General features: G+C 28.2%; 1 protein-coding gene across 2 annotated transcripts in view; it reads right to left on the reverse strand.

Annotated features, from left to right (window-relative positions):
• Positions 1-20,574, reverse strand: part of LOC136988557 (KICSTOR subunit 2-like) — a 29,369-nt gene extending 8,795 nt beyond the window's left edge. For both annotated transcript variants that reach the window (XM_067286444.1, XM_067286446.1), the window contains exons 1-5: positions 20,226-20,574; positions 16,438-16,584; positions 14,496-14,761; positions 9,329-9,466; positions 3,099-3,234 (exon numbers count right to left, since the gene is read on the reverse strand). In XM_067286444.1, coding sequence (XP_067142545.1) covers positions 3,099-3,234; positions 9,329-9,466; positions 14,496-14,761; positions 16,438-16,584; positions 20,226-20,372 — 834 coding nt within the window. In that variant the 5' untranslated portion in view covers positions 20,373-20,574. The remainder of the gene's footprint in view (positions 1-3,098; positions 3,235-9,328; positions 9,467-14,495; positions 14,762-16,437; positions 16,585-20,225) is intronic.
• Positions 20,575-21,260: the final 686 nt, after the last annotated feature.

Below are 21,260 nucleotides of genomic sequence, written 5' to 3' on the forward strand. Positions count from 1 at the left end.
CCATATTTCAAACTAACTGAATTCCTTAACGTGTAAATCTCTATATCCCAGGCTGAGACAAAAGTACAGTTACTAACTAATGGGATTTCAAACTATTCAAGTTCAAATTAACAAGAATTTCATATAATTACAATATCATAGCAAAGAAACAGTTTCAAGTACAATAACAATATAATTTAAAGCAAACTTTTATTACCTTGTAGGATCTCCTCTTGTCTGATATATGCAGAAATATGACTGGGCATGCAAGCAAACACTTTATGATATCCTGTTACAGATTTGTCCACAAATGTTCCAACTGGCACTCCAGATCCCTCACACTTATAGGTGGCCCATCTGGTCTTATAAATGCTCCTAGATGACAAATCTGGAGACTGGGCAGACCAAGCAAGCTTGGTAGTGTGACAGAGACATTCCTGGAAAACTTAGCTGGGTGCAGCCAAGCATTACCTTGTTAGAAAACGGTTAACACATGAAAACAGGATTTCCCAAACCCACCACTGTCTTATGCCATTAATCTCTCTTGTACACTACTAGGAATAACCAAGTGTCCCCAGACCAGCATATTAGCAGTGGGGGCAATGTACTACTATACAACAATAAAGGCAAAATTGAAGCTAATCAGTGATTGTCCATTCTCAAACAGAACGTGGATTCATTGTTAAAGGGATACACTGCCAGTCCACAGTAATCCATGCTTTTCTATCACAGCACCACTCAAACAAAACTAATAATGTTGAAGTACTAATGGCAGTATACTTAATGGTCATCATGGACACAAATTTGCCTCTGTTAGTTACCTGCTAATGGTATGGAAAGAGACAGGGTTCTGTAACAAGATTCCACCTGTTTCTGGACAGTGAACAAAGATGCAATTGCAGCTGTTCATGCTGGCAATGACCCTTCTTGTGAGATCGTTGGTTCATGTCTCTATGAGTGAAATTTTTTAAATTTTGAAATCAATGAAATTTTTACATAAAATAATTGTGCATTACATTGTTTATACAACTTTTCTATTTATTTTCATGAGATATGAACCAGCAATCTCGTAAATATGAGTATGGTATGCTGCTATTGAACCCGGCAGCAGTAGCGTAGCGTGGGTGTCAACCGCCCGGAGCGGAGAAAAATTTCACCACCCCCTTAAAATTACGCCCCCACTTAAATAAAATACAGGGAATCCCTACAAGTCAGTACAGACGGTGTTGTCAGTCGCTACAATGAGCAAAATGTCATTATTATACATTCATTTAAAGAAAGGAGATTCCCCAGTTTCGTCACAGAATAAGTAATGAAAAATTCCATGCTCATTTCAATCGGACCGAATCGTAGGTGCAACAAAAATATGAAATGAAATGGTTCAAATTTTTACAAGATATTATTATTATTTATTGTAAAAAAAATGCCACCCCCTAAAAGTGCTGCCCGGGGCGGGCCGACCCTGCCGCCCCCACTACGCTACGCCACTGCCTGGCAGTCTTTGATGAAAGTTCCACAAAAACTTATCTCATATGTTGCTTAGAAATTTTTGTCTTCAATTTTCTTGAAAACATTTGAGAAGTGCATTTTCTCCCACTTACTACATACCAAGGATTACCACACCAAGAGTTTTATTGAAATCTCTGAGGGCCACATCATAATCTTCCCTTGTAAGATGAATGCAGAGTAAGCTCAAGAAAATAAACCACATAAGATGGTGTCTGAAAGTCTATATTTTCAGTGAGACAACAAAAAGTAGCTTTACTTAGAACAGGTGTACTTTCTTTTTTTAATTTGAGAATATATTCATTTTGAGATTAACAAATGCTGCAAATGCTATGTTGAAATTGAATATTGGTAAAAATGTGTGTTTACATTTCAAAGCAGTAATCGCTTTCTTGTTCCAGCATAAGACACTCGAGAATCTGCCAGCCAGAAAGTTCATAACATCTGATGCAAGTTGAGCTTTCACAAGTTTTACTGCACATTGTATATATATTTTAATAACATCTGTTTTAACAGATATTCTTAAAATTTTTTACTTACTTTTGCACCACATGATATAATTGCAAACTAAAGAGAGACAGAGAAACATGGTGAGTCAAAATAATTTGAGATTTCTGGATATTTTCCAAAAAAAATAATTAGTATTAGGAAAATGCAACATGCAATATTTGAAACAAGAATCCAGAGTTATGGATTTCATGTGCAAGAATTAGTTTCAATAGCTATCACTAGAGCAAGATGACAAGTAGACTGGAGCATGCTTTTTGTGTTTTGGTGCTTCATATATCACAGTCTGTTATTATCATGCAGTGAACATTAAGAAGAAAGTATGGAAAGGATCATCCTATCACAAATTCCATTTATAAGTGGTACAACAAATTTCAAGTGATCACATACATTTGTACAAGGAAGAAATCATATATTTTGATGTGTGCCATACAACACATGGTTTGCACATTGTTTCAGTTAGTATTTCAAATAATACAAGTTTTGTATTTTTGTATTCAATAGTTTTTGTTTAATAAATACTACTAATCACTCACATCATTTTGACTTATTCTATATATATATATATATATATATATATAAATAATGATCAATTAATAAAAACAACATATCATTTTATAAAAATGATAAATAAGTTTTTCTACATTCTTTATGGAATTAACATCTAAGAAAAACAATAAATTTCTAAAATAACAATTTGCACATAAACTTAAATATGAACATAACTGAAATGGGCATTAAACTGAAGAATTCATTAAAATATGTAAATAAAATTTACTGAAGCTACAAAATTGTCTTTGTGTTCCATCAATACAAACACCAATGACTTCCAAAAACAATTTTCGGTTATGGAGACCATCTTTTATTTGAGGCTAAGCCTCCGCAATAATTTTGTAGCTTCAGTAAATTTTATTTATATATTTTAATGTAAATGTGTCGGCTAAGATTTGATTTTAACGAAGAATTCATCTTTATGTTATAATAAAATTACTAAGTTCAATATAAAATTCGAAATAATAAATCACTATGCCTATTTTATCGTTCCACTTTCAAAATATTTTAAAAAGATATATTATTTTCGTTAAATAATTTTGATAACATCTTACATCCTTATTTGCTGGAGCAGCCCATATACAAAGTTTTGAATGTGCATCATTTAAATGAAGGAGAGATGGAAGAAACTGCCACTGTTGTAAACGTAATTGTGTTTCTAACAATTGTAGAAGTATTTCACATTCAAGACTGAAAAGTAAATGTATACAAATTAATAATTATTGTTATTATTAACAAATAACAATTTAAAATCATCATTACAAAATTAAAAAAGGAAAATTTTATATAAGAATTTCACAGTTGATAAAAAAAAAAAAAAGTATATATAATTTATCGAGTTTTTAACTTATCAAAATTAAAATACAAAAAACTTAACTTTGAAAACAAAGTTCAACTAGCAACTATAGATAAGTTGTATTTTTTCTTATTTCATTAAATTAGCAGTGGGTAAAGCTAGAGAAATGCTAATATTTTTGGCTTAGTTAAATGATATTTTTAAGCATGAATGGATGTATGACAAATGCAAATGCCAGATACAAAAGATGGGATAGAGTAAACAAGCAAAAAGCTAAGAGGTAGTGGATGGTGCAAAGATAAAAGGAGAAAAATTGCTACAGGAGAGAATCATTGTCACTGTTGTTTAAATATGCATTGTATTCTGCACCTGACAACTTCTCTTTACTGTTTTGCACCACCCACTGGTGTCATAGATTCCACTTGCTTGTTTACTCAATCCTATTTTTTTATCTGGCGCTAACACGCCGCTTATATGTAAAGATGGCCTATTAACTAAGTTAAAAATGTTTATGTTTCTCTAACTTCATTTGCTACTAAACGTGTATTACTTACTTTAACCTTAACTAATATTGAGTGATCTGAGAGACCATTAAGAAATTTAATTTTTCTATAACTTTTCTGTTAGCAGAAGAAATTGTCCCTCCCTATACAAAAGGTATATTTAACACTATCTACAAGTTTAAAAGCAATGCACATGATAATTTGTAACGTTTTATTTCAGTTTGTTTTAACAAACAATGTCTAACTTATGAACATAAGTAATGTTACTAGATTTTTCAACCTGTATGCTTTGCCAAAAAGTGTGAAAAGACTGTGTAGTTAAGGCATAAAAATAATTTATTTTGTATAAATAATACACATTCCTAAAGAAAAATAATTAATAATTCTGACGTTATCAAAACACAAAAGAAATAAAGCTCATTTCTTAGTTTATTCATTTGTATTCATATCTTTCAAATTGAATAAGCCCTTTTAATTAAAAATGTTACAATTCTAAATGCAAATTAAACTAAGCTGCCTGTGAGATGACACCATGTTATTTAAAAGAATACAAAAAGACAATACCATGTGAGTTAAAACATAAAATTTAATTACTTTTTGATTGTTTTATGACTAATTAATTTAGTTATAATGTAAATATACTTAATAATAACTACAAAAAGTCAACATACGGTACTTATTATCTATTAATAAATTTCATTTATTAGATATTTAACACAACTCTTATAAATACAAATATACAATAGCAATAAATGAACCACTATTTAAAATTAATTACTACTGTTTATACTTTCATGACAATTTAATTTAATCTCATAAGTGAGATTAAATATTATTTAAATTAAGCTTATGTTGTTCTTTTATTATTATTTTTTTAATTCTTTTATTATATTAAAAATAATAAAATATTTATTTATAATAATATCTAATAAAATGTAAATTGTTTTCTGTAATACTTTCATAAGTATCAAAAATCGCATTGTACTTCTATTAGTTTATTTCTGCTTTCAAAAGATAGAAAATGCAAATATTGAAATTCAGACTCTCGTAAAATCTTAAAAACACAAAAGCAATTTAATTACGAACATTAGCAAGGTTGAGGCCGAAGTTTTAAACGCAAAAACGTGTACGTTGGACGTTCGGCAGTGCTTTACTGTAAGCCTAGAAGTTTGACAACGGCGTTTGAAATGTCGGGCACGATTCCACTGATTTTCCAAACACCATTGTCAAACTTCTAGGCTTACAGGAAAGTGGCGCCGAATGTCCGACGTAACGTTTTTGCGTTTAAAACTTCGGCCTCAACCTAGATATTTTCGGTCATTTTTAAACACCATCTTCAGATATTTAAAAATGATGGAAAACGTTCATAATTAAATTGTTTTTGCAGTTTTTAAAATGTATATCCCACTGAAATCTTTCTTGCGGCTCTTGCGGCTCCCACTGAACTCTAGAGTTCAGTGGGAGCCGCAATGTAGGTTTTGCAAAATGCATGGGAGCTGCAGTTCTGTACTGTCGTGGTGGATAGTATGGTAAGGTACGTGATTTTATTATATAATATAAATATAATATAAAACAAATATTGAATTTTTTTTAATAAAGATATTTTCACAAAATTATAAAAATAAAATTGTAAAAATATTAATAAAAAACAGAAATTAACACTTTCAGCAAGAGCCGCACGAAACTCAAAAAGAGCCGCATTTGCCCATGCCTGACATATACAATTCTTAAATATAACTTGATCTCAATTTTCTATTTAAAAAAATGAAATTAGATTTAAAAAAAAAACATCAGCATAAATAATTGTTATGTATCAACACCAGGACATGTATTAATCAAACATCAATGAGCATATTTAGCATATAAAGATAATTTTCTGTTTTAATTTACGACTTCAAATACTGATAACCTTAAAGATGACAAATTGCATTTTTTATAGGTTTATTAACCTCCTGATTTTAAATATACAGTGGAGTTTATTTAGAATTAAGAGATTTAAAACTTTTTGTGAAATATAAAAATTATAAAAAAATATTTAATGTTTTAATATTTTCAATACTTTTCATTCTATTTAGTATTCTCGAAAGGTAAATCTTGTCTTCGGAACGAAGCCCTGTTGCTAAGATATAGAGTCCGAAATACCAAAGTGCGCAAGTTAAATTTTTTTTTCTTAAACAATGTAATAGTTTCAAAGTAAATTTTAAAAATTATAGTATTAACTTTAAAGTGTGTAAAGAAACCTCATGTATGTCGAATACATACATTATTATTCGCTATAATTTATGTTAATGGTAAAACGTTTTTCTTATCTTTATTCTTGTTATTTATTTATTTTTATAAGGATAATTCTCATATCAATTTTTATCAATTTTTATTCCCATGACTCTTTTTTAAAATCACTTTTAATGTTTCAATATGCTTAACACCAAAACATAAATAAAACTCGACATTTTACATAATTTTCTCACTTTGCGAGTGATGATGCCACAAGATTAATTATATATATATATATTATTAAATAATTTTAAATTGTGTTATAATGAACCTTTTACATTAAATTTATACCCACTAATAACTTAAATGTTTCACTTTAAACATGTAGAAGCAAAGGAAATTTATTGCCTCGGGTATAAAACTTGAATATTGTTTAATAAAGTAGAGCGAGGTCATAAACTAATCATTCTACAGGGTCGAGTAGCGGTTTCATTGTTATTTTATCAATTTTTATTATATTACTGTAACTAATATCTCAAAATAATAATTCCAGAATTAGAAAAAATGTTTTAACTTGCATTTATCCAAAAATTCATAAAAAGAAAGATAATGTTTACCGTAAATATACGTAAAATTAACCAATATTTATATCATTTCAAAGTTTTATTACTTTTCTATGAAATAATGGTTTATTTTCAAAATTTATAGAAAGTTTTAACACATATTTATTGAATATTTTAACTTTTTAATCAAGGATGGACTCTTAGAATTTTTTATTCTTAATTATGATTAAAATATCGTACCAACTATATTAAATTTTTTAAAATCATTATCAAATAAATAAAATCGAAATGACATAAATAAATATTTGTAGAGAATTCATTAATAATCATGAAATGATTTACAAAATCTCGTCGTCGGATTTAAAAATAATATTTTATTTTAGTAAATTTTGTTGTATTAAATGAATTATAAATGAAATTTAATAAAATTTGATTCGTATCTGTATTCTTTATTACGACGCAAACCACCGTAATTTAGTTTATTATAATTATAAATGGTAAAAATCATTTTTTTTTCTTAATATAAACCATAATTCTGATACTTGCTAAATTAATCAACATGTATATTATAATACATATTCAAATATAATCAAAATTTAAAGATCCATTTATGATAATTATGATTTATGTCATTCGTTCAATCTTGTAGTCCTTGATAATGACAGAATTGTAAATTGTTTGGATCAATTTGTATTTTTTTAAAATAGTTTTAACTATAAACTGGCTTTTATTCTTAGAATCTAATTAACCATTTATCCTATTTGATGAAAACCGATTATAGCCTTAATTGTCCTTATAAATGATATGTATCTGTAAAAAAGTCATTAAACATTTTATGATATTAGCATTTTTATAAGCATTTTGTTAAATCATTATATTAGAAGGTATTCTAATAGAAATAGATTGCTAACACAAAAACTATTTTAGTATTTATAATGCTATTCATTATGATTTTACATTATATTTAACTAAATAAAATACACTAATTAACTTAATTACGGTGTGAAAAATATTATCCTGTTTTACGAATATGTTAATCTTATAAATTTTTCATTTTTCAAGCATTTTGGTTACAATGTGTGTCTAAATTTATCAGAATTATAGCTGAAATGATTAACTTTCAGTATTGCTTTGTACTGTGAAAAAGATCTCTTCACTTCTATAGATATTAGTGAAACAAATTCAAGACTAATAATCTGTTCAATTGTCAAATTAGAGAAAAATCTATTCAGTATTAATGCAATTTGAAATATTACATATACATTTGAAACCAAAACTGTTGTTCGTACTTGAATAAAACTTGGCAAAATGTTTTGTACTTTCTAATCTTGTAAACTGGCTTAACGATGTTCAAACATTGAATATGTTTTTAATTAGCAAATTCAAGTTTTTTTAATTGTATCCGTTTAAATAGGGAAATTACCAGTGAACATAAATAAACTGATCGTGAAAAGTTGAACTTTGTGTCAAACTGACAGCAATTTCAATAGCCATACGCATAAAGATCTTTTGAGAATTTGCTGCAATTTGTAACTTAATTATTGGCAACAGAAAAAATTCTTTTGAATATCATCAATGACTAGATTTGTTGCGTGTGACAAACAAGTAACATCAGTTTTGGAAGTATTTACATAATAAGTGATTTTTAGCATCATTACAATGACATTGGTGATCAAAAGTAATAATTTCTCATGAGGAATATCATTTTGGTAGACATCATTTAATGTTTTCCTCACAGCTTGCATAATTCTTGAATATGTGGTGTCTTTTATTGGACTTGAAAATATAAAAAACAGCTTAAAATTTCTCACATCTGGTGACATAATCCCAATTAAAACATTGATAACGATATCACCTTGTTTGAAGTTTCATTGAAACTTAACCAAATGTTCTTGTCTCTAATAGTTTGTCTTATCTTCTTGATTGTATCATTATATATTTCACCAGAGTATTTAGATGTAATGTATCTTGATCAAAAAGCTTTTGCTTAAAATACTTGTCGAGAAACCATTTAAAAATTTTGTTTTTCAATTTGAACAATGTACTGTCAGTTGCATTGAATGGTTTGACTAGATTATTCTCATATGTTTTTCTTGTTAGACTAAGATAAGATTCAAGAGTAATTTATGGTTATTTAACTTGATCATGGTGGTGCTGGGTACTGTCATATTGTTGCACAATTTGAACATTTTTAACAAGTTTACCGACTTAGCACAACACAAACAAAACAAAACGGTTCATTTCCTATTAACTTGCACGTCATATCACAAACTAGGCAAACTTGTTAAGAAAACATTTAACATATTTACTTAAAAGCTCTAACAAAAAATTCTTTCGTCTTTGGCATGGTGCTCACTGCTTGTTTTCGGCACATTAGGCACATTTGCAGAATGTCTCTCATATTGTAAGCTGTTTGAAAGTTCTCATTTCATTAAAAATTCATTTCAAAAACTTAATTCATAAAAATAGTGTTTTCGAATTGGTAAATTTTGAGAATTTTTGAAAAATATGTTCAAATCATTTTAGTGTGTCTTGATTTTTCCAACTGCTAACTTAAAAAAAATGGTTTATATGTTCCAGAATAGTAGTGTGTAACATATTACTACTTAAATTCAATTTACTAAATTTTATTTAAAGTTTAATTTTTTAATATATTAAATTTAATAGCATGTTTTAACGTTAAATATTTCAAACAAATAATTACTTACCTAAATGAAGTTTTTATAGAGCCAAGATATGGATGATGAAACAATTTCTGAGTTCGAGTAATGATTTCTGATATAAAATTGGCAAGTTCTTCAAACTTCATAAATTGCAAAGAGCTCATATTCCACATTTTCTCATAACTTATAAATCAAGAAAATAACTGATTGTTGTTAATAAAATCATTAAAAGTCTTAACGGATACAAGACATAATGCAAATAAACTATACATATATTAGCATTTGCTATTTTAACGATTAAGAATACTTCATAAACATTGCTTTTAAAAATAAAGCAGAGAAATATTACAATGAAAAGACAAGTTCTACACAGGAGATAATGAGGACAAATTTAAAATGATTAGAAAAATGTAAACATTTAATTCACAGAGCCAAAAATAGAATGGTCAAATGGCAATTGCTTTGGTGATACAGCCAGCAAATTTTACTTGATTCAGCTAATAATTAAGACAATAAAAAAGTGAGAATTGATAAAAATTACGAAATCTCTGGAAATTTTTAGTACAGTTTTAAAGAGTATCATCACTAATAGCCGACGTCAATATACTTTCAGACCCTCAGAAAGTGATGTACTGTACAGTACATACTGTAAATACGAGAAAATGAAAAGTACATGTAGCAAAAAATCATTATAAATCTTTATTCTGTAATAGTTTATAATCTAGTATTCCTCATTTTTCGGCAATGATTATTTAAAAACATTTATTATACTTTTCAGTTCTTTGTTTTTTTGTGTTATTGACAACATTTTGTTCTTTTTATTTTTATATACTGTATATAAAATAAATAATGCTAAATTCTCAAAATAACAACTATATATTTATTGATGTTAGTTACAAAAGAGTTGCATGTCTGGGCCACAAGCTAGTCTGGATTGGATAAAAGTATTACATCCGGTCCAGGATGTACAGTGTTTAACTATATCTGAATGTTTCAGTTAAACATTGTACCCTGAAAAAAGTGCAATAATTTCCGAATTCATTAAGTAAATATATATTTTTTTATTCTAGCATGTCATGAGTTTTTAAATTGTCCTTCATAAAAGGAACAGAAAAACTATTATTAAAATTTAATAATAAATTCTTAATTTAAAAAAATATCATAACTGAAAATGTATAGTTTCACAGTTTCGTGTGTCAGAAAATAACAGAATTCTAATTTTCAATTCTAAACTCTAGGTTATAAATATTCTAAAGTATTCAAAATACAAAAGAAAATTCTTTAAACCAGAATTGGAATATTGAAAATCAATGATAGAGGAAAAACTTGCCAGCTGATGGATGAATGAATGGCTACAGTGATCGCAAATAATTGAAAAATCGATCCCTCTACATGTAGGAGCCATTTTCTAAAATTGCATCACCAATTTATTTTAAAATGATTAAAATCATTGAAAATTTCTATATTAATTCAGACAGCAGAATTTTGAGCTGACTTACAAGTTGGAATTATTATCTTGCAGTTTCGTATCTTCTGTGTCTGATATTTGGTAATGCAATTTATATCTAATTGATGAATTTCTCTTACATTCTAAATATTTTCAAATTTTTATAATTTATTACTATTAGTTGATAATCTACTACTGACTATTATTTAACAAACCTGAAAACTTCTGAATTAAAACTTACTAACTGATTTAATCATTTAAAACTGAAATTATTTGTAAAAAAATATATACACACACATTCTCAAGATCCAATAAAAATATTAATTTTATTTATTAAATTTGGTAAAGCAATATATTTTGTTTACTATCAATACGATTAAATGTTTTTTGTCTTAGACTTTTAAAGAAATTTTTGGAAAATAATGTAAAATATAAGGTTACAAGAATGACACCCGAAAAACGGATTTAACACAGCATAAGATGAAAATGCCAAATACACAACTTTTATAACTCTCTTTTAAAAATGTTGATTTCATATCATCCCTACAAACTAACAATATAAATCTAAATTTTATAAATGACACTTCCGTGTTGCGGCGTTACTAACAGCGATTTATTGAACTTCACATATACTCGCAAGTACTTTCAACAGTTTACAACCGTCATCCTCAGGTGAAAAACACTTCTTTACTTTATTGAACACCAGAACATCGTGGTTGAAGCAAAAAGCCCAGCTTTGGTTTTTATTAAAGTGTTGTAAAAACGGACTCATCCCCAAGTGCATCTCTTTCAAATACAAAGATTTTCCAATAGAATTTTCTTGCTCTAATTTAAATTTTAGTTTTAATATAATAGTTAATCTAAGTAACTCATTTAAGATCGCAATAATTGCTAAAACAGTACTGCTACATTAGTTTTTCACTATAACATGATTATTTTATTATTTTGCTTTCTATTTGAGCTATTGTAGCTAAGATTTTTATAAATGATTTAAATCTTAGTAATTTTTAATAAACAGTATCCCTAATATGTAACTAAAATTTACTTAAATTTAGTATATGAACAAAGAATAAGAAGAAATAAAAACAATAATTAAAATGAAGAAAATAAGTTAAACATTATTATTATTATTTATATGTAAAACTTCAGAAAGTATGCAGTTCTTTCTAAAGTTTTGTATAACATAGAAAAAAAATTAATTTATTTTGAAAATTAAGTGTTATTAAAAATTTATTTATAACAGTATGTTTTTCTCTGTAGTTAAGTGTCACTAAGCTGGTTATGTATCTAACTCCGTTCGGGGGAAAATTTTTGTATTGAAATAACATGACTTGCGATACAAATCGGAAGTTCATTTATAGGTAATCTGGTCCTTTTCTCTTATAATTTCCATGTCTGGTCTTGACTTTCATCTATCAAACTCCTTTCTCGAGATTAAGGAATGTCAGAGATGGGCAGACGACTGAAAATTTTTTAAAGTTGCAGACCAATAAGTATACTTCACTAACTGGATGGATAAAACCACCAAACACCAATAGTTGGTTGTGGGTTCACACATGGCCAATGGACTGGCCATGTGGCATTTTCTGGGATTTTTGCTTTAGTAACACTTCAATTGGGGCCAACTTTACATAAATGTCTTTCCGGGTTGCATCCTCCTTGGCAGACCACTCACATGCCGCATTGCTGTAACCAAATAAACCAAACTAATTCTAACAAGCAATTATCTATTGTGACATTGTCACAATGCTGGGCTGCAACTTTTCATCACAATGTTCTCAATTCTTTTAGTGGTGGTGTTGCCCCTATACATCATACATCATACTTTTCCTGTTAGCAATAGAATCATGTTGGTCATCTGTCTAACTTCATTCGGGGGAAACTTTGAACTGAAGTAATGTAACTTCCGTTCCAAACCAGAAGTTCATTTATAGTTAATCTGGGCCTCCTGCCCTAAGCTTTCCACATCTCATCTCAACTTTCATTAATCTTACTCCTTTCTCAAGATTAAGGAAGGACAAACAGAAAGACAGATGGGACGACAGTCAGAATTTATAGGTCTACAAGTTTTTCAAATTGAAGCCCATTAATTTTTCTATAAATGGAATATTTACAAGACCATACTTCCCACATAGTTAATACAATCTGTTGCCAAAATTTGAACACTTTATCATCAGATAAAAGCAATTATTCTCATATTTTTACAAGATTTTTTTATTTAAACAAGTTTTATATAAAGTCTTTTGGACATTAAGGTTAGCAACTTGGATCACATGAAGGGTCATCACAACCTATCCAATACAGCTAACTTTTCAAATATTAATAATAGACCAGTATTAATTAGTTGTTGTTAACTATCCTCTCATCCGGGAAATGTCACAGACTACTTTTAGTTGAATTACTTTGATCCCCTTTCACAACAGTCCCTTCTTTCTATCAGACCAGTGGTATGGTGGCATTCAAATAGGAAAATTACATAATTCAATGTTAATAGTGAGAACAAAATATGATTTAAGCAGATTTTGAGGGTGCCAAGTTTAAACATTTAGTCCTTTTTTTTGGGAAATTTGATTTGTTGGCAGATCACCGTTTGATATTTGGCTGTGAATGGTACAGTTTCTTAGAGTTAACATTAGAAAATATTATAATAGCTGAAAAATTTAAGATATATTTTCAATTGGTGTCTATTTGACCAATAAAATTGTGCCATTTTGTACCATCCGAGTATTGCGATAAATGTGACAATGGTAGGCTGAAATAGCCAAACTCTTTATATGGTTTTTGTTTTAATGTTCATTATATTTTACTATTTGATTTATATAACTGTATACAATTTAAAGAATTTTTAAAATGTTAGATTGGTCACTCAGTGTGATAAGCCCTTATGTAAGATACCCTTTGTAAATATAAATCAAATACTATAATATAATATAATAAAAGAATTAGAAGTACAAAATGATCTGATAATCTTAATATTTGCTGTTGTTTTTGCCTGAGAAATGCTGGGCTCATTTGCTAGTATAGAAATAAATTTTTTTTAGATATTGTGTAATTTGAAAATAAAATAAATTATGGAATTAACTTGCAAAGTAAAATATATAAAATAATAAAGTATATATATATGTATATACAGGGTGGGCCAGCGAAAACGAAACGGCAGAGTGTTCGTGTTCATCCAAGCAAAGCGCTCGGACAGGTCGATTTTACTCTCGAGGGGACATCTTTTGCAATAAAGTTTTTGCGATTCTGAATATTAACTAAACAAACATTTTTTTCGAAATAAATGTTCGTTTAGTTAATACAAAATAAATAAGTTTTCAAAATTTTTTGTTGTCTGTTGTATTCAGAATCGCAAAAACTTTATTGCAAAAGATGTCCCCTCGAGAGTAAAATCGACCTGTCCGAGCGCTTTGCTTGGACGAACACGAACACTCTGCCGTTTCGTTTTCGCTGGCCCACCCTGTATATCATATTTAAATAATTAATCTGACCTTTTCTTTTGACATGAGATAAATATGTATCATATTACTTGAAATAAGAATAATATTCTTATTACAACTAATAAAATATGTAACAGTAATAAATAATATTTAGTTTAATTATTTTTAAATTTAAAATAAATTAATAACTTTTCATAAAAATTTAGTACTTTCTTGTGGCTTTTGCTTTTCAAATTAATAAGCAAATTTATGTAGGTAGATGTATAAGAAAATGTAACTGAAATATTTTCTATATTTTAAAAATTATAAAAATATAAAAGGATACAATTCCATCATTTCCATTCTTGCAGTAACAAAATGGCATAACTGACCAGATATGTGACCAGCCAATTTTTCCATTTCTTCAAATATTTGAGAATGTACACTAGAACTTGCTATACTTCCATTTCCACTGACATGAGAAGAGTAGCTTCCGATTGAAGGAGTAAGCGATAAAGGTGGACTTGAAGCTGGAGTTATGCAGGAATTACTTCGATCTTCTAATCGTTGTAAATCGGCCAAAAGTGTTTCAAATATTGATTTTAAAGAACTCTGTAAATTAATAAAAATTAATAAGTTTAATAAATATTTTATGATTATTTCTAGTAAATAAAACCACATATTAGATAGAAATTATATTATATAATCTAAAATTAATTTAATGCAAATCAATATTTGTGTATATTCTTACAAACAGGATCCCTTCACAATATTACAAGAACAAAAATAAAATAATGCTTTTTCACATGACAAATTATAGACCGACAACGAGTTTTATTTTTGTGATTGAAACAACTATAATGACTTATTAACTCTGCTTTTCACTCTTACATTATTATTATTATTATAATTTATCACATTCATTTTTATATATAAAAAAAAGTAGTTGTTAACAATACATTACGACTTATTAAACACAAGTAATCAAATTTTTAAATCATTTATTTAAATTTGGTTACAAAGATGAGTTGCAAAATGCATTTTAGTTAATATTTATGGTAATAGTGGTAATTTTCAATAATAAAATTTTATTGTAATCAAATTTATATAAATGGTTTAAATATTTGGTTGCTTGTGTTTGATAAGGCATAATATATTATTTATAAATGTTTTTCATTTATGTAAAAATGAATGTGAAAATAACTATAAAGACTATTCTAAGATTAAAGTAATCTTTAATATTAGTTTTTAACAAAAGCAATGAACATTATTTTTGACAAACACTCAGAATGTAATTACTGAAAAGAACACGCACTTTATTTTTAATTTTGTGATTTATTGTAATAATTTCTCATGTAAAAAAAATGCATAACATCTATGTCAGTTGTTATGCATTTCCAATCAACTTAAACTGACGGCCGGATGGCCGAGCGGTAAAGGTGGCAGCCTACCGCTCTGGGGGACCCGGGATCGAATCCGAGCGGGTCGAATAATCCCCAGGAATTTTTCGGGGGGTGGTCCGTTCGGATATGTCGGGCCCCGTCCCTCACCACCGGTCGCCCCATTGTGGGCCTGGCCGAACCCATAATGGGCCTACTAAAAGAGGCCCTCTTAGTGCCCACAGGGCGGAAAGAGTTAAAAAAAAAAAAAAAAAAAATCAACTTAAACTACAAAATTAATAGTTTAGTTTCTATATATGTATTAAAACTAAGCTATGATATATTATATAATATAATAGTTTATTTCTAAAAATTTTCAGATCGGATTAAATTTTTAAAAATAAATTTTAATATTGGTTTAAATATTCTTAAATCGTCATTACACTAACGTTATACAAGTTTATTTCAATATAAAATTAAATTTCAGTTCTTAATTATGATTTTAAGTATAACCTTTATGATATAAGTATTAATATTAATTGTAAAAAATGAAATAAATGTTGACGTACATCATCTTTAATTTCATTTTTTACAATTAGTTTGTTTTTAAATGTTATGCATTCTGGAATGTAATGTTCAAATCTAGAACTTTGTGTTTCCAAACCTGAAGATAACTGATTAAAGACAATTGAAAGTGTTTTTTTTTTTTTTTTGTTTTAACTTTAAAAATAAGCTTTTCAAATAAATCTGCTGAGTTAAAAAGTTTATTTTCAGTATTATGCTGTAACTAGTTTTCGTTCATGATCAATTTTTTAGTGTTAACCAATAGTACTTGATAATGTATTATTTAATTGAAACCATAAATTAATTTACTTATTATTTTGATTGAACTAAATATGTTAGACTTACGTCTTTCCTCAAGAATCCTTTCGGCACCAAAAATAAAAGCGATGCATAACTTTTCTCGGCAATTGCTAACTGAGCAAGAGTTGTTAAAAGATTTAAATATATTGTATTAGCTTGATGACATTTCTGAATGGATTCCTTTTCCTTTTCCTTAAAAAAAATATAAATAAAATGTTTAGTAAATATAACTGAATTGTTTTATTAAATCAAATTTATACAAATGGATTAACATACATTTATACAATTATAAGACAAATATTTATGTCATTATATAAATGAATCGTAATTAGTTTTATTTGGAATATTTTATTTTTTTCTTATAATCTCAGTTAATATGTTAAAAGCTAAATTAATACTATTACTACATTGAAATATTTAAAAAATATTGTTATAAAATTTATTACTACTTTAATATATTAATTTTATATACTGAACTTCAGAATTTAACTGATTTATATTGCATTTTCATATAATTTTGTGGTAGAGATAAAAATAAATATGGCAGTTGTTAACTGCTAATGTAATTAAAGTAGCTATTTAACTACTCGATACAATTGTTGTCCCCATTTTGTAATTAAATTGCTGGTTAACATGTTTAGTTTCAGCTATTCTGTTTTCCTTTTAATTCATTATAATGTTGCCTTGAGTAATCAATTGTACTGTACTAAGCAGAGCAAATATGTCTCGATTTTCATGAAGATCGGTTCGATTTTTGTCCAAGTCAACAAGTTTGGTTTAACTTTTTTACTTGCTTTTGAGCAATTATAGCATTTGGAATTTTTATATTGACACTTGATAAAAGCTGAATTCAAATAAAAACAACCAATCAAGTTTTGATATGTTTTGCCATACACATGAAATTACATGGTTTGTTACATATAGTATAAGTACACGTAAGTATATTTTTAATTTATTTTGTATTTGAATCAAGTAATCACTTCTTACTCTTCTTCTTAAATTAAAATGGTTGACAGGAACCATACCAATTAAAACTTACACAATATGATTGTACTGTAATAACCCACTTCTGCTAGAATCCAAACCACTTGTCAAAGCAGTCTTGAAGTTAATTTCATGATGTCTTTATAGTAGGCTGATCATATGTACCATTTTGAGTGGGACAGTACTTTTTTTGCTTTATCCCAGCCATCCCATTGTTTTAGTAAAATTTTCACCTTTGTCCTGATTTTTGAAAATCGAGAAATCTCTCTAGTTTGTATACCGTATTCTGTGGTGCCATGTTATCGAATAAGTACCTTATCAGATGGTGGAAGTTTTCCAGTTTTTTTAATCCCCTGGACACAATTTTACATATCTGTGTGTGTAAACTGTACAAATCCACCTTTTATGATTATTTAACATACCATTTAAATTTTACCAGGCTATTTCTACCCTTGGTTGTCTTGAAACAACAACTCTCTATTCAAACTTTGAGCTTTGTATACTTTTATTGAATAAAATACAGAAGTACTCTAATTATCAAAGTACATGAACAATAATGTACTGTAGCTGTTTCCATGATAACTATTGATTTCAAGTGTGCTATATATTTCTGCTTCTCATATCAAACCCATGTACTAATGTCTTTGTAAAAGTCTTTAGAAAAATCATGAATGAGTTAACTGGTGCTACCTAGCACAGCATCATATCTTGGCATTTGTCATCTCTAAAAAAAAATCCACACCCAGTTTGCAAAAGCTGCATGTTTTGAGCACTTTTACATGAAAATCTTAACTCCAGACCTACCCAGTGCACCAATAACCTCCAATGATTAGCTGGACATGCTGGCTTATTGAGTTTGCCGGTATACTGGATGCCGGGTTAACAGAATTTTAATGTATTATTTTAATATGCAGTAGAAAACAGAGGTCATACATAAGTTTTAATGTTTTGTGGAGAAAAATGATAATTGTTTAAAATTGTATTAAAACTTCTAATCAATTGAAAAACAAAGATGTTATAATATTTTTTATTATACCACATCATAAATATTGATATGGTGTAATAATTGATATAAATATAAGTTACAATATAAATCAAATTTCATGTAACCCTATACAGATTCTCAACTAAGTAAATTAAAGTGAATTTAAAACTATTAACAAAATAATTATAATCAATTATTTATTATATGCCAACTAAAAATATTCTAATATATTATTAAATAATTAGTTATATATTAAAATATCAACAATCTCTAATTATTAGATTTACAACATAAACACTAGCTGAATCTGTAAGGAATATTATCAGTGAATCCAAACTAAGTCCAATCAGTGTATTAATTTCAAACAAAGGAATAAAAATAAACTAACTAATGATAAACTTTTGTAAAATTTGTTCATTGACTCATCCATACACAAGAGTTAAACCACTCTTACACCAATTTACAGATATATTCACATTTGGTTGAGTTTTTAAATCTAAATTTAAGTTGCAATAGTTTTGTTTCTGAACTTCATCATGCAGAATAGTTCTCTCTAAAAATCTTATTAAATACATACATCTGACATCACAGGTCTTGCTTAGTATGTAACTACGCAATCACACACAGAAATCCTTATCTTCAAACTATTAAATATTTGACTTACATTCGAAATTTCTAAAGTAGACGTTATCCAACTGATAACCTATTAGATCAAACTCTGTCATTCTTTAATTTGGCAAACATTGTAATATTGTAGATATTCACTCCTAAAGTCAACATTCTGTTTACATCAAAGCACTGAAATAATTACTGAATAAGCCTGTTTTTCTAGCTGTTCTAACTGCTCAGTATTAAAAATACAACAACACATTATTAATGTTGATCAATAAGTTTAATATATTATAAACATTTTTGACCTATTTACAGGTCTTCCTCAGTTAGAAATGTACAGAATTCATACAAAATAATAGACAGAACATATAATTTTATTCAAATTTTGTACATTTCTAACCAAGGAAGGCCTAACGAATAACTCAAAAACATTTTTAATAAATTAAATTTATTGCTGGATATCTGTAAGTGTATATATACAAATATAAACATCTAAACCAGTAGTTATATATTAAAACCAAACAATTACTGGATTACATCTAGAATATAGCCCGATATAATCTGGCAACCATTTGGCTTTACTACAGTGTGTTGTTGTAGTTTTACAGTCTCGTATACAATTTTCACAGATATTATTGGCCAATCAGTATCATTACATAAAATAATCAGCGTAAAATGTGTTTCCAACAATGACAATTTCTCATCGTTAAGTATTGGGTCAAAAGACTATCACCAAAACATCAAATTTACAAATTCCGTTACAATTCTTTTAGATTTTCTATTTGTGTAATTCCCGTTTACATCGGGAGGAATTTTACAACCTTACAACCCAGTTACATCACACTTCCGCTATCTGTACGAGATCTCGTTCCTGAAAGTTACAAGTCGTTTTAAATTCACATGCAGATACGTCCAATCGTACGAAGAAAGCACAACGGATACTCTAGTTTGCGTGCATTACTTTCTTTTCGCCTAGGTCTCGTACGTAGACCGGAAGCAGCTCGTGACGCAGGAGAGATCATAGGAGTGTAAAATATAACCCGTACAGGCTACGAAACACAAAACCGGATAAAATTACACCATGACCTGCCGTACATACAACATTGAATAAGCGTACCGTCGGCTCGTCGAGGATTAAGGATCCCACTTATAGGAAGAAAAAAAACACGAAAGGAGCCGATTCAAGCTGTCAACAGTTCGCTTTAAACATGAATATGACAATTGAAGAAATGAAACTGTAAAGTCAACTTACAATTAAATCTTTTGCTTTATCGAAAGCAAACTGTCCTAAGAACTGGAAGAACGTTTCTAGAGTCGTATGCTCTTTTATCATTAAATCGTCTATAGAACATTCGGCCATAGTGGACGAATTTATCTTGTGTTTCTTCCAACAGTTCATATAATTCTAACAGTTTGGACTCTAAACAACGTTCAGAGACCGACGTTAATCTCGATAAGAATAACAATTATTAAACTGGTTAAAATTCTAAAGAATCTCAACAGCTTTAAATTGATTTATATTTGTTAAATATTTAAACTTTTTATTATTATTAATCAATTTCGTACAAACACAACTCAAGAAACGTATGACAAAACAAAACATATCGCAGCGCCATCTTCCGAATAAAATACATTTCTGATAACCTAATCGATCCTAAATCGAAATAATTATCGAGTTCTATGGTTAGTCGCCGGCATGTTTAATAATTTCTCACGTACGAAAATTTCCGAAAATTTTATTATTATTATTATTATTATACATTATTTTTAAGCTTAGATTTTAGAATAATATACTATATATAAGTTTTATGGTGAGTTTATACTTAAAAATTATATAATTATATAAACGTTTAATATCATTAAAAATGTAGTGATATTAAACGTTTATATAATTATAAAAAATAGTTTTTATAGTTTTCTGGGGAATTCGGACGAGCAATCCCGGAATTTTTCATAAGCAGTAATTCCCGGATATGTCGGACTCCGTCACTCCAATTGCGGCGGTTCTGATAGAATTCACGAAGGATTTGATAAAATAGGTCGACCTAGCGCTCACAAAGAAAAGAGACAATGAATTTTAATTATGTAAATCAGTACAACGAAAGTAATTTTTGATTCTTTCTTTGTAATGGTGAAAAGAATCAAATAATCGAATCTGTCCCGATGAGAATAAATTGCCGTTCCTCCCATGGAAACTTGACATGATTTCGTGCAGCATTCTAAACTCAACAGTAAACATTTTTATAATAAAAAACAGTATAATTACTTGAATTTATTTTCTTCATTT

Source organism: Centruroides vittatus, unplaced genomic scaffold (genome assembly GCF_030686945.1).
Source record: "Centruroides vittatus isolate TY-2023 unplaced genomic scaffold, ASM3068694v2 scaffold_3315, whole genome shotgun sequence".
In the NCBI taxonomy this organism is placed as follows: Eukaryota; Metazoa; Arthropoda; class Arachnida; order Scorpiones; family Buthidae; genus Centruroides; species Centruroides vittatus.